This window comes from Jaculus jaculus, chromosome 8, assembly GCF_020740685.1.
Source record: "Jaculus jaculus isolate mJacJac1 chromosome 8, mJacJac1.mat.Y.cur, whole genome shotgun sequence".
Classification (NCBI taxonomy): domain Eukaryota; kingdom Metazoa; phylum Chordata; class Mammalia; order Rodentia; family Dipodidae; genus Jaculus; species Jaculus jaculus.
The window spans coordinates 136,250,911-136,263,836 of record NC_059109.1 but is presented as its reverse complement, the minus strand read 5'-3'; the positions used below and the strand labels follow the sequence as shown (position 1 = coordinate 136,263,836).

Below are 12,926 nucleotides of genomic sequence, written 5' to 3'. Positions count from 1 at the left end.
TGGGCCTGAAGAGTCAGCAAAGGAAGAAAAGGCTTTCCTTTGTCTGAAGTGGACTCCTGTAATGGCCAGCCTGCAGCCCACAGGGCTCTGGTTCACATTGGAATGAAGGTGGTGTCTGCCCCTCCTGGGTGGGGGTGGACTCTGCTCCTTGGTCGTGCTCTTGACCGCAGCATAGTGCCAGCAGCGTAGTGCCCTTTAGTCGGCATCACCCAGTGACCACAAGCTCCCACTCTTGCCTCCGTAGGCAGATTATCGCCAGAGGACTGCTGCATGTCTTCTGTGACTTCAGCCACAGAAAAGAGCACTTCCTGAAGGTGACAGAGGTCGCAGCCAGATTGTCAGAAGATGCGGGCTTGTATAGTTATTATATAACTTATTGCATTTATTTAGTATGTTTTCATATATTTATAATATGTGTGTTGCATTTGTGTGAGCACACATGCATGCATGCTACAGTGTGCGTGTGGAGGTCAGAGGACACCCTTGGGTGTTGTTGTCAACTTGCACCTTGTTTGAGGCAGGGTCCCTGATGTTCACTGGTGTGTACGCCAGGCTAGCTGGGCCTGGAGCTTCAGGGCTTCTCCTGTCTCTGCCTCTTGTTTTGCCATAGGAGCACAGATGGTAATCGCACACTGCCATACCCAGCTTTGTGTGGGTGTATCTGTACCCCTAGATACCACATATACCTACTGTGCTCCCTCCCCAGACCTGTTTTTATTTCTTAGTTGTGCATTTCTGAGGAATTATATACTACCAGTGTTAGCTAAATTTTAAAATCCCGTTTATTAATCCATCCTTTAAGCAATACCTGAACATGAGTAGATTTTGTCATGAAGATGGGCATCTTATTGGAAAAATTACTCAAAACTGTCCTTGTTTTTAGAAAATGAGAATGACTAACATCTGAAAATGCCATGGCCTGGCAGTTAGGCCTTTTGTGTTTCTTGAGTTTTGCTGTAGCGCTGGTTGCTAAGAAATACCCAATCAGAAGAGGTCTTTTGGATTAGAAGAATCTCAGCCATTAGTTCCTCTCACCTATGACCTCTGAGGACTGATCTTGATTTTCTTTCTCTTTCTTCCTCTCGTGATTGGTACTGGGGAGCGCATTGCTGTGCAGCAGACACGGTGGCGTTGCCTGTCTCCCCGCCCCCCGCCCCCCGCCCCCCAGAGAAGCTGAGGAAGATGAATGGGGGGCTGCTTGCTGCTCCTGACAGCCGCCACGCGCCTCCGTCTTCACAGTGAACGGCGAGACGCTTCACAGTGTCCCGGATATCTGAGGCCTTAGGATTTGATCATTTTAACTGAAAATAGAAAAATAAGCCTTCCATACAGCTCCCATATTAGTTTAAAATATTCATATGAATATGACACAATGCTTTAAAAAAGGCCCAAGTGGATGTTTTGAGTTTTTAAATGGCTTCTCTTTGTAAATGAATCTCCATTTACAGTACTGCGGCAATTATATATTTGTGTTAAATTTAATGGGGGATATTGGAGTGAGAGCCGCTCTTTTGTTTAATGCTTCGCCTTAGAAATAATTGGGATGCGTGGATTGTGGGGGAGTGCACTTATGAAAGAATTATTTATAATGTATACATTCCAGCTAGAATTTAAATAAGCACAGCTCACAGGTCTGGCTTAGAAGCTATTAGTTGTAATGGCTTTTGGACGCTGGCCCAGCGTGCAGACTTCTTGCTCCTTCCTCGATTTGTATATGACTTGTTATAATAGAGTTGTCACTCTCGCTTCCTTTTATGTCTTCATATTGCTCTATAGCTTATTTGCTTTGAAGCCTGTCTGTAGCATAAATACTTGAAATGGGAAATGATTTTTAAACCACATTTGTCTAATTTTCTTGATAAAGTATTTAAGAAAAGCTAGAAACTATCAGTATATACTCTGTAAGATGCTTGGCTTATCCTTAATGTAATTCCTTCTCCATTTTCCATTGCAGAGCCCACAGTGAGGGCCGAGCTGACGGAGCAGAGTCCCCCGTTGCCCTTCTGGTACGAGAAAGCAGATCACAGTCTCCTGTGGCGTTCTCTGAGTCCCTTGTACCTGCCGTGGTACACTGCCTCACAGACCCAAACAATCAGGTTTGAACATTATCCAATTAATATCACTAGCGAACTCTCCTTGGCTGTAGTTGAGCTGTTATTTGTCATCCAGAAAATGCCGTCTTTGAGCTGACTGACAAGGAGCAGCTAGCTCCTCTCGTTCCCGGCAGCCCTGCTTGTCGGTGGGAGATGTCCCCCTAATTTTTTATCGTGGAAGCATTCAAGCACACCGGGCTGAGTAGAAGTTATTAAAGTGAGTGCTAGTGTGCCTTCCTCCCCTTCCAGCACCTCTATCATTTGGCAAGTTGGTTTTCATTTCTGCTACTATTTAAGTAGACTCTCCAGACACTGCCTCACTTCAGCCGTAAATACTTTAGCATGGTTCTCTAAGAAATAAAGGACTGAGGATGCAGCTCAGTTGCAGAGTACTTGTCTAGTATACACAGGGCCCTAGGTTCAATCCTTACTACTACTACTACAAAAAAAATTAAACCTAGAGAGATGGCTTAGCAGTTAAAGACACTTGCTTGAAAAGCCTAACACCTGGGTTTGGTTCCTCAGTACCCATGTAAAACCAGATGCTCAAAATTAGCCAGGAGTGGTGGCACACGCCTTTAGTCCTAGCACTCGGGAGGCAGAGGTAGGAGGATGGCTGAGAGTTCAAAGTCACCCTGAGACTACAGAGTGAATTCCAGGTCAGCCTGGGCTACAGTGAGACCCTATATATTTAAAAAGAGAATGTAATGACAATACTAATATTATAAGAATTATCAGTTATAATCTAATAGTATCTGATGTCTAGTCATTGATCATAATGTCCCAGTTTCTTTACAAACGAGTGTTTTGTTTTTGAGATAAGACCTCACTATGTAGTCCGTACTGGTCTCCCACTCGCTCTGTAGTCCAGGCTAACCTTGAACTCTCAATTTCTCTGCCCCAGTTTCCTGAGAGCTGAGACTATAGACATGTAAGTGTGAGTTTTGCAGATGGTCTTTCCAGAGCTGACTACGGACATGGTCCACGCACTGGATTGGCCTGATGAGTCTCTGAAATACCCAAGGCTTCTAACAGCTGCCCCTCTTCTGTTTGCCCTGCTGTATGTTAGTTGAGGAAAGCAGGCTATCAGTCCTGATCACTTCCTCCCATCAGGGATGTGCAGTTTGAGTCTCTAGCATTAAGATCTGCCTCTGTTCCAGTTTTATTTTGTGACCTGGCAGTGGAGGAGTGACAGAGTGGACTTCCTGTTGTAGTGAGAGGACTTTGGTGATGAGAAAGCACAGAAATTCTGGTGGCTCTTTTCCCAGGATTGAGTTCTGCCTCTGGGCACGAGGGTTGTCATCCTGATCCTTTCATAAAAGCTGTCCACCAGCCTGCGAACAGCAATGGACAGGTACTGTGGAGACCACTGTGTATGGAGGCTGTGCAGTTCTAACACTTGAGTTCCATCACTCCTTCTTAGAGCGATGCTAGAAGTCTTCTGCGAGAACTCTGAAGATCTGTCTGTCTGGAAAGATGAGACAGAAGCTTGTTTCTTCATGCCATGTTCCAGTTTTCAGAATAATTAACTGGCATTCTCATAAGGACAAAGGTCACTGATCAGACCTTTAGTTTTGAAGAGCTGTTATGAGTTTTAACATTGCTTAGGTTTCAGTCCATCATGGGCACTGTTATTTTGATGCTCCACCTAGTCCAGCTTTGACCAGGGGGCCTTCAAGTCATCTTCACAATCTTTCTGCTGTACTTCTGTCTGAAGCTGGTCGCTTCTCCCACAAGCGTGAGTCCCTGTGCAGGTGAAGTGATGATAAGAAATAGAGTGGTACACTGTAGGCTGTTCCTAGCTTCAGAATTGATCATTGCTTCTGGGTGTGGTTGGCACACACATTTAATCCCAGCACTTAGGAGGCTGAGGTAGGAGGATAGCTGTGAATTTGAGACTAGCCTGGGCTAGAGTGAGACCCTACCTCAAAAAGAAAACAAGCAAAAAACTGATCATTGCTTCTAGTGATAGCATTTTTAAAATAATGAAATCCCTCATAAGTTCATATTAATATTTCCAACTGAGATTGAGGATTATAGGTATTTGCTTTGTCATTTTACTATGTGTGTCTTTTTTCTTTGCCCCATAATGTAGTTCTTGTTTCTTAATGACACTATTGTGTCTATTCAAAATAAACCCCTCATACTATTACTATGTTGCATTAGGGTTACTGAATCTAAGTCTCACTGCGTTGCTCAGGTTGGCTTTAAACTCCTGTGCTCCAGTGATCCTCTGCCTCAGCTTCCTATGTAGCTCTGCTCCATCGTGCCTAGACATTTGTTGATTTTTGAGACTGGCATTAACTTTTATATTTCGATTTATAATTGTTCCAAATGTGTGTATGATTCCGAAGGTAAAATTCTTAAACGAACAGAATATATTTGGAGAAAGTCTGATTTCAATTCCATTTCCATACCTATTGCCTCTCTCCCTTCTAGACATGTCTTTGAAGGTAATACCCTGCGTCTCTCAGATGGCACCTTGTGCCACACAGCACCCTTTGCCAGGCACACCTCTTGCCATTCTGCCCGCCTTTTCCACGAGTGCTGCACCTGCACTTAGAGCTGTGGCCTGGCTCCAGACTCCTTAGGGGGATGGCACGTAGACATTGGGCCTTGGGGTGATAGCTGGTCTTCTGTCACTTTATAGTCATGGTTTGGACTGGCCTGGCTTCAGGGCCGTCTGTGCCAGCATATTTTGTACATGACTCTCAGCAAATGGCAAAAGTATTTAAGTTTTATTGATATACCATGTTTTATTATTGCTTTCAAGAAATTCTAAAAATTTGGCTTGTGTTTTCTCTTTAATCTGGTATTCATAAAAGAATAGCCAGTCATCTTAAACTCCTGAGCAGCATGACAGGACTCAGGGCTCCGGTGCGGAATCAGTTGCCTGCTCCCTCTCCTTCCTCCCATGTGGGGGTCCCCATCCCCTGTGAGGTGTGTACATCTTCCCACACGGGTCTGACCAGAGTGCTCTGCGCTTTCTTTCATTTGTTCATTTATCCAGAGTGCGGTGCTTGCGATGAGCCTCGCCTCGCCTCGCCTCGCGCTTTGTGCCTGAGGACAGAGTGACGAGTAGGACGGATTTCTGCCCTCAAAAAGCCCATATGTGGTCCATAGACATTTTCCTATTTACTCATAATCTTCATGTTTTTAATTCTGCTGGGTGCTTAGCTTTTCAGCATGTGTGCATGCTGTAGATAGGGCATTGTAGGACTCATTTTGGAAAATGAGATTATAGTGGTTCAGGGGATTAGACATTTCCTTACCTTTGTTATCTATCTTTGCCATATATTGTGTGCTAGAAAGGTGGACGCAGAAAGTATGACTTTAATTCCAGTGTGTAGCATGGCACCTCACACCACTATTTTCTGAGGACATATATCAGTGGCAGGGTGAGCTCTCCCTATTGTCAGCCAATTTATGTCTCCACTTGGCCTGCATCACACATGTCCTGTGCATACCTCTGTTGGCTGCCTGTGACCTTGCTGTCTCTAGAACTTCTGTGCCTCTAAGCTCCAGGAGTAACCTGCCAAGGGACCTTACTGTGCTTCCCTCTTCCCTAGCATCCTGGCCCTCTTGCCCACCAGAGGCCTTTGACTCCAGCTCATGTTGTCTGTATTTACTTCCTGTTTCTTCTCAGTCCCACTGTCCCTCCGTGCTCCTGTCTTTGGTAGAGCTTTTGCCACAATGGCTCTCCCTTCCTTGCCGCACAGCCTGGTCCTGGCCCTGTGGCCTCCACTTCCCAGCCCATGGCCCCGACCCTGCTGCCTCCACTCCCCGCGGCTGAGCTCCATCAGTGGGAGCGCGCCCCGTCACGCATTGATTGGTGCCATCGCAAATTTATGTGTTCCAATCATGGTTGGACTTGCTGCGCTGCTCGGCAATCCTTTTCCTTGTCCCTCATCAGCTGCTTTTCACATTACCCTTGGCAGCTCTCTTAGACCTTTGCCACTCTCATCAGGCCCCCTCACCTCACCCTGCCTTTCGCCAAGCAAGTGACCTTGCCTTTTACATCACGGAGAAAATAGAGGCCTTCAATCTTCATCCCCATCGCAGTGAACAGAACCAGCATGTGCTTTGTTCAATTCCGCACCGCAACCCGAGCTGTCGGCATCCTTCTCTCTCACCTCCTACCCCAGTCAGACTCACACCATGTCTCCGTTTCTGTCATCACCGCATAACTGCGGCGCCCCTTCTTCCCCAGCCCCATAGCCCTTAAACCCAGAGCTATGAGGATGTCAGTCATACTGAGAAGTTTCCTGCCTGCCCCATCCCATGACCCCTGCTGCGGCCAGCTTGCTGGGACCAGCCTGCTCCTGCAGTGCCCCCGCCCCGTCCCGGCAGTCTCTGCCTCCTGTCACTGATGCGGGAAGTCGCAGGCAGAGCTCTGGCTCAGCGGGGAGACTGCTGGCTTTGCCTCTGGTGCCTCAGGTTCTCGGGTCAGCCTGGTCATTGGCTGTGACCCCATTACTCAGGGAGGAGTGCCACTCTTTGAGCATGGCTGGATGGTGGGTACTGTGTTCCAGGACTGGTGTGGGCCTCTTCTGCACTCTTCCTGCCAGCCTGGGAAGTCGCAAAAATGCCTCCATTCATTCTTATCTCAGAGGCAACAGGCTGTGGCCAGTGCAGCAGTGACTAGATGGCGGAGCTGGCTCCGGAGGCTCACTAGTCTGTCTGGGGATTGTCGAGGCTTCTGGACTTCACACATACAAGCCTCTTGACCATGTGTACATCTGAGCTCCTGACTGTGACCTAGCCCAAGGTCTGGCACTTGGTACATTCTGTGGAGCTGAGGCAGTTGTAAACCTCTGGCCTTAGCAGGCCTGAACTTCCGCCTACCTTAGCCCAGCGTCTTCCCGAAGCATCCTCATTTCTCAGCCCTCTGGCCCCGTCATGGCAGCTTGTAGCTTGTACTCTGGCTGTGCCATTGGCTTTTTCCTTCCCCGTGACTGTGCTTCAGTCTCCTTTGTCCCTGCTCTCTGGCTTTACCCTGAGCCCACCACCCACTCCACTCCCTGCAGCTGGGTGCCTCAGGACGGGTCTGCCCCCGCTCCCCGCTTCCCTCCGCCCCGCGCTTTGCCTGCTGCCCTGGGAAGCCGGTAAACATGCAGCTGCCTGGTCATGGACTCGGCCCCTGTGCTCGGAACAACCAGTGCTTTATGTCGAAAACAGCTTAAAATCTTAAAGTTACCTGGACACATGAGATCACAGGAGAGAGGACTGCACAATAACTGCCACGTCCCTAAGCACGCACGGAGCCAGTGTGGCCCTTGTGGCCTAGCTCTGCACCCTGTGTTCTGATGTCCGCACCCTTCTCTTGCTATGCAACGCTACCCTGCGGTGCCTCCAGATCTTCAGTCACCCCACTGGTGCAGGTGGCTCTGAGTACGATCCTGTGTGGTGGGGCTGTGAGGCCTTGTGCAGATGGCATCTCCTGCACCTCAACACTCTGCGAACCACTCCCCTGCTTTCCCCACCCAGGGTCCCGGCTCACAGCCAGGCTCTCAGATTGCGTGCACATGGCGCTTCTTCCTGCTTGTTGCTGGATCCCCATGCTCCCTTTGTCCCTGCTGCTATCCTGAGTCTGAGGAGACTTTAACTCCATGCCCATTAGGTAGTTAGTGCAACTCCACCCCGCCGGTGGAGCAGGAAGATGATCAGACAAATCCCCTGACCCTCTGCAGCTATTTCCTGGCTTCTAGTGACAGTGATCACCAGCATTCACTGGGTATCCTGTGTCCCATGCACTGCCCTTTTGTTCCCATGGCAGCACTGCAAGATTGGTTCTGCAAGCAGCCCTTGGCCAAGGTGGTTCGCGTGTGGCGTAGGACTTCCCACTGGGGGAAAGGGCGCCAGGAGACCATTGCCTTTGCACTCCCAGTGTCGTGCTCAGCAGACTGCTGGAGGAAGTCAGGTCATCGTTTTCTATGAAACAGGACTGGTATGAGATCATTGAGTCCAGCTGGCGCTGTTGTGAGTGCTCAGAGCACATAGGTCAGCGGGCTGGCGTTTCTGTTAGGGAAATGTAGGAAGTGGAGTTTTCAAAAATTATCTATTCATTCATTTAGGGCAGAGGGAGAAAGAATGAGTGCGCCAAGGCTTTCTGCTGCTACAGATGAAACATTGTGCAACTGGCTTTTGTGGATACTGGGTGGTCGAACCCAAGCTGTCAGGCTTTGCGAGAAAGAACCTTTAACCACTGAGACATCTCTCCAGCCCAGGAAATGTAGTTTGTTTGTTTGATTTTTGCTTTGTTTGAGACTAGGTCATACTGTGTAGCCCTGGTTGCTCTGGCACTCAGTAGGTGGCCCAGATGGTGCTGGCCTTGAACTCAAAGCAGTTCTCCTGCGAAAGCCTCTAAGGTGCTGTTGTTATAGGCATGAATCAACACACGTGGTGTAAATATATTTTTAAAGGATATTATTTATTTATTTTTAAGCAGAGAGAGAGACAGAAGGAGCGTACCAGGGCCTCTAGCTGCTGCAAACAAACTCCAGATGCATGTGCCACTTTGTGCATCTGGCTTATGTGCACACTAAGGAATCAAACTCAGGTAGTTAGGTATAGGTATTTCAGGCAAGCGCTTGAACTGCTGAGCCATCTCTCTAGCCATATATGTATGTATGTGCATATGTATATTCATATATATATGTATGTTCATATATTCATATACATACATACATACATACATATATATATATATATATACACACACACACATACATACATACATATGTAATTTTTTTTCGAGGTAGGGTCTCACTCTAGCCCAGGCTGACCTGGAATTCACTGTGTAGTCTCAGAGTAGCTTCGAACTCATGGCGATCTTCCTACCTGTGCCTCTGGGATTAAAGGCATGTGCCACCTCGCCCAGTGGTAACCATACTTTAAGGACTAAAGGTTGTTTTGGCTTATGGTTTCACTCCATGGTCAGCTCTGTTGCTTTGGGGCCTGTGTGAGTAGAGCATTGTGGCAGAACAGGTGTGGAGCCAAGGAGCTCAGCTCACATAGTTGGCAGGAAGCTGAGAGCCCAGAAGACACCCGTACCCTCACCAACCCCCAGGGACCTGACTTCCTTCCACTAGGCACATGTCCTACAGGTTCCACCACCTTCCAGCAAGCCTTCTACTCATGAGCTAAACTGTAACATTCATACTCACAAGATGACCAAGATTGGACACAGATCGTACCCAGCCACCGCCCTAGGCAGCTTCTAACTTCTCGTATTTGGCTCCGTGTCCACTGCGACTGTCCTGTCCCCACTGTGCTCTCTGCGTCCTCAGTCGTCACAGCAGGCCTTGGCTGGTCTCTGTCTCTAGTCCGCTATGTCCTCAGCTCCTCAGTCAGAATCTGACACCTGCATCATTGTGCCTGAGCCTGGTCCTGTCACTTCTGGTAATACTGCTGCGGCGTCACCTTTCTGGGCACAACCAGCCTGTGGACCACATCCCTCCCACCTGGCTGCTGCCATTGTGGTTGTGGGTGACCTTCTGCACTTGTCTCATAGCCTGCAGCTCACTCCGAGGGCCGCGGTCAGAAGGATCTTTGTGAAACGTGCAGGCCGGACACCTCGCGTCACACTACCTCTGTGGCCGTAGCCTCGGAGTCACCCTCTTGTAGCTGCTGTTGATGGCCATCTGTCTGCTCACTGCCGGGGCCCATTGTGGTCTTCCTGCCTTTCTGCCACGGTGACGAGTTCCATGCTTCATCTCCCTTGATAAGTGAGCCTGGTAGTTGCTTTTATTTCTCTAACGATCTCTCTCCAGCTTCTGCAGATGCCCCTGAGCTCTAGCACACGCTGTCCGGGGGGGGGGGGTCTTCTTTCTGTGGAGTATCCCACGTGGCTGCTCCTTGGGCTCCTTCCACGCACCATTCCTTTGGCAAGAACACTGTTCAGGTCTCAGGTGTGGCAGGCCAGGCTCTCGGAGCAGCAGAAGTAGGGTGCCATGCTTTCTTCCCAGCTTTGTTACCTGCAAGGCAGTCATTCTTCCACCCATCCAGCAGTTCCGTAGACTCAAAAGGTTTGTGCTGAGGACAGAGCAGATCAGACAAGGGACTGCTCTCCATAGGTGCCCACTATGAGAACACAAGTAAGTTTGCGTATGTGGACGTGGGTATAAAGTCCTAGAGGAAAGTGTTGGGCACCCACTATTGCTTGTAGAGCAGACCAGGCCTGAGTGGGGTTCAGGTGGGCTTTTGGGCTTAGTAGAGAAGTGGTCATGCCTCAAATGTCACCTTCTGCCCGTTTTCCTCTTCTAGGTTAGAAAATCTAGCCAGGAAGCGCTCCTGATTTTTCTGGAACAAGATCTAATTTCCCAGCATGATTTTGAAAACAAGGCTGTCTGATTCTGCTGGAGCTGTCTGCACCTGAGTGAGGATGAGCGTGGAGCCGAGGCCGTGAGTGTGAGTCTGCCTGGGCGGGCTCCACCTGTCAGGACTGCCCATCTGCTGGCTCACACAGGCCTGAAACACCACCAGTGTGAGGCTGGCTGGCCCCGTTCCCGTGAGCCAGGCAGCTGGGGCTCAGCCCCAGTCAGAAAGTTCCGTGTGAAGCCTTGAGCTCATTTTGCAAGTGCTGGGTCTTAGCGCACCAAGCACCCAGGTGGGGGAGTCCTAACCAGGAAAAAAAAAAAAAAAGGTTCACAACCTGCTCATTTCATGGTCTTATTTCTCAAGGGCAGAAGCCTTGCATGGTGTGTGAGGTCATATTAGATGGGACTTGGACAGTTAACAAAACCATGACTAGCCCTGGGTGTCTGTTCTATAGATGAGGGGAAGGCTAAAGCAGGTGTATGAGCAAGTGAGAAGTTGCTGTGAGAGGGCAGGTTGGTGGTTTGGAAATGCTGCTGGTGGTGCCCCTGTGCTGCATTTAGTTCTCCACGTGGCAGCCTGAACTGGCGTTCCCAGCCACAGTTGAGGGACCCTCTCCTCTCCCCAGCGCCTGTGTTAGCAGCCCGGTGCTTGATGAACCTGCACTGGCTTCCATTTTGCTCGCCACACTTCAGCTTTTCTGGGCCCCTCTGTGCTCAGTGGGGTCACCAAGGCCGTCTTGATTCTCAGCCGCTGTTCCTCGAGGAGCCCTGCAGATGCGGCCGCGGGGCTTGACTTGAGTTATGGGTGTTCACACTGCTCCAGCCTTGCAGGACACATTTATAGAGATTGAAACTCACAGGCCTTGCTTATAAGCACAGTAAAAGTGAGCAAATAGTTGTTTTCTTGTTACAAAGAATGACATTAGAGAATGGAATTATTTTCTTTTCCAAAGTGCAGAACCATTATACACCATGTGGCTAAAAAATTATGCTGCAGTGTTAGAACACTTGGCAATTTTTCTTCGTTTACAGGAGTTATCTTCAACTCTGCATTAAACTCTCGCTTTCTAAGCTAATTTAATTTTTTGCATATTTTGTATGCTTATAAGATGAGTCAGACCAAAGAATAATCGATTATTAAAGTTCAAATTCTCTGGGGTTCTTATATAAATTTCTAGTGTCTTGACAAGAAATGTCATTTGAGGCTGAGGAGACGGCTTGGGGGTAAGAGTCCTGGCTACAAATGCATGAAGGTCTGAGAGGGCCTGCCCTGCCCTGAGTTTGATTCCTCAGCATCCATGTGAAGTGCTAGACATGGTCATGTATGCCTGTAACCACAGTCCTGTGGGGAGCAGAAGGGGGAGAATCACTGGTGTTCACTGGTTAGGCAGTCTGACCAAAAACGGCAGCTCTGAGCTCAGTGTGAATCTGTGTGAAGAAACGTGTGGGTGAGTGATAGAAGAAGACCCCCAGTGTTCTCTTCTGGCTTCCTTATGTTCATATGGGGTTCATCTACACACACACACACACACACACATGCACACGTAATTACATACAATGTAATTGATACTTCTCAGTGGACCTGGACAGTACATTGGTTGGGGTATTTGGCAGTTGAACACTGAACTTTGCCAACTAGCTCTTCTGTTTCCTTTGGAAGTTGGTTAGGCCTGTTTCCAAGGTTACAACTGACAACTAAATATCCCTAAAGGCTGATAATGCCCTGAATAATGTTCACAGTATTTCTGCGTGATTTTTATTTGTTTTGTTTCTAGATGCTTCATTCTTTCTGCAGTATTCCCCCTCATTTTTTTTCTATGGAAACATTTGGAAAATATAACAAGCCTTCCAAAACTATCTTCATAAGTCATTTGGGGAAGAAATTAGTTCACATAAATCTTGTGTTTTCAAAGTGAGTTGCTGGTCCATGGCTCAGGGCCCCAGTGCACACCCACGGGCGCACGTCCTACTTCTGTCCTCCGCGGCGCGGGAGGGCCTCTCTCTGCTTCCCATGGATCCCGGCGCCAGCATGGCGCGGCTGCTCCTCTGGCCTTGCTGTGCTTGGCTTTTGCTCTCCCTGGAGGCCAAGGCCCTAGTCTGCAAGGCTGAGGGGCCCAGGCAGAGCAGACTCTCTTCCACCTGGGAAATAAGCTGAGAACGCTTCAAGGAGGGAATGGCCAAAGTGCTTTGTGCACAACCCAAGGAAAGTGGGGCCTGCTAGGTTGACGACGCCTCACGCTCTATGGCAGTGGTGTGTACGTGTTGGAGGAGGTTCAGGGAATAAGGGGTCACTCTGGAGGACACAGCATATTTGCTACATGACAGAATGCACGTCTGTCTGTCGGTCTCTTATTTTCTGGGAGTTGCAGTCAGTTGATTCTGATACTAGCCACTCTCATGGCTGTGTGACTCAGGTCATTGGAGATGGCTGACTGCACCAGATGGACAGTGTAGCCTCCATGACTGGAACCACAGGAGATGACCAGTGACACTAGGTAGGTGGTCAAGCCAGCCT

General features: G+C 48.8%; 1 protein-coding gene across 11 annotated transcripts in view; it reads left to right on the top strand.

Moving 5' to 3' along the window:
• The window catches only part of LOC123462992, a 99,471-nt gene that overhangs the window by 54,518 nt on the left and 32,027 nt on the right, over positions 1 to 12,926 (top strand). For 5 of the 11 annotated variants that reach the window (XR_006638624.1, XR_006638620.1, XR_006638621.1 and 2 more), the window contains exons 5-6: positions 1,955 to 2,096; positions 10,359 to 10,502. Coding sequence is in view for 3 of the 11 variants with exons in the window: in XM_045157823.1 (XP_045013758.1) it covers positions 1,955 to 2,096 (142 nt within the window). In the remaining 8 variants the exon portion in view is untranslated. Of the gene's footprint in view, positions 1 to 1,954; positions 2,097 to 9,606; positions 9,821 to 10,358; positions 10,503 to 12,926 lie in introns of all 11 variants that reach the window. The other 6 variants (XM_045157823.1, XM_045157825.1, XM_045157824.1 and 3 more) reach the window with 3 other exon arrangements.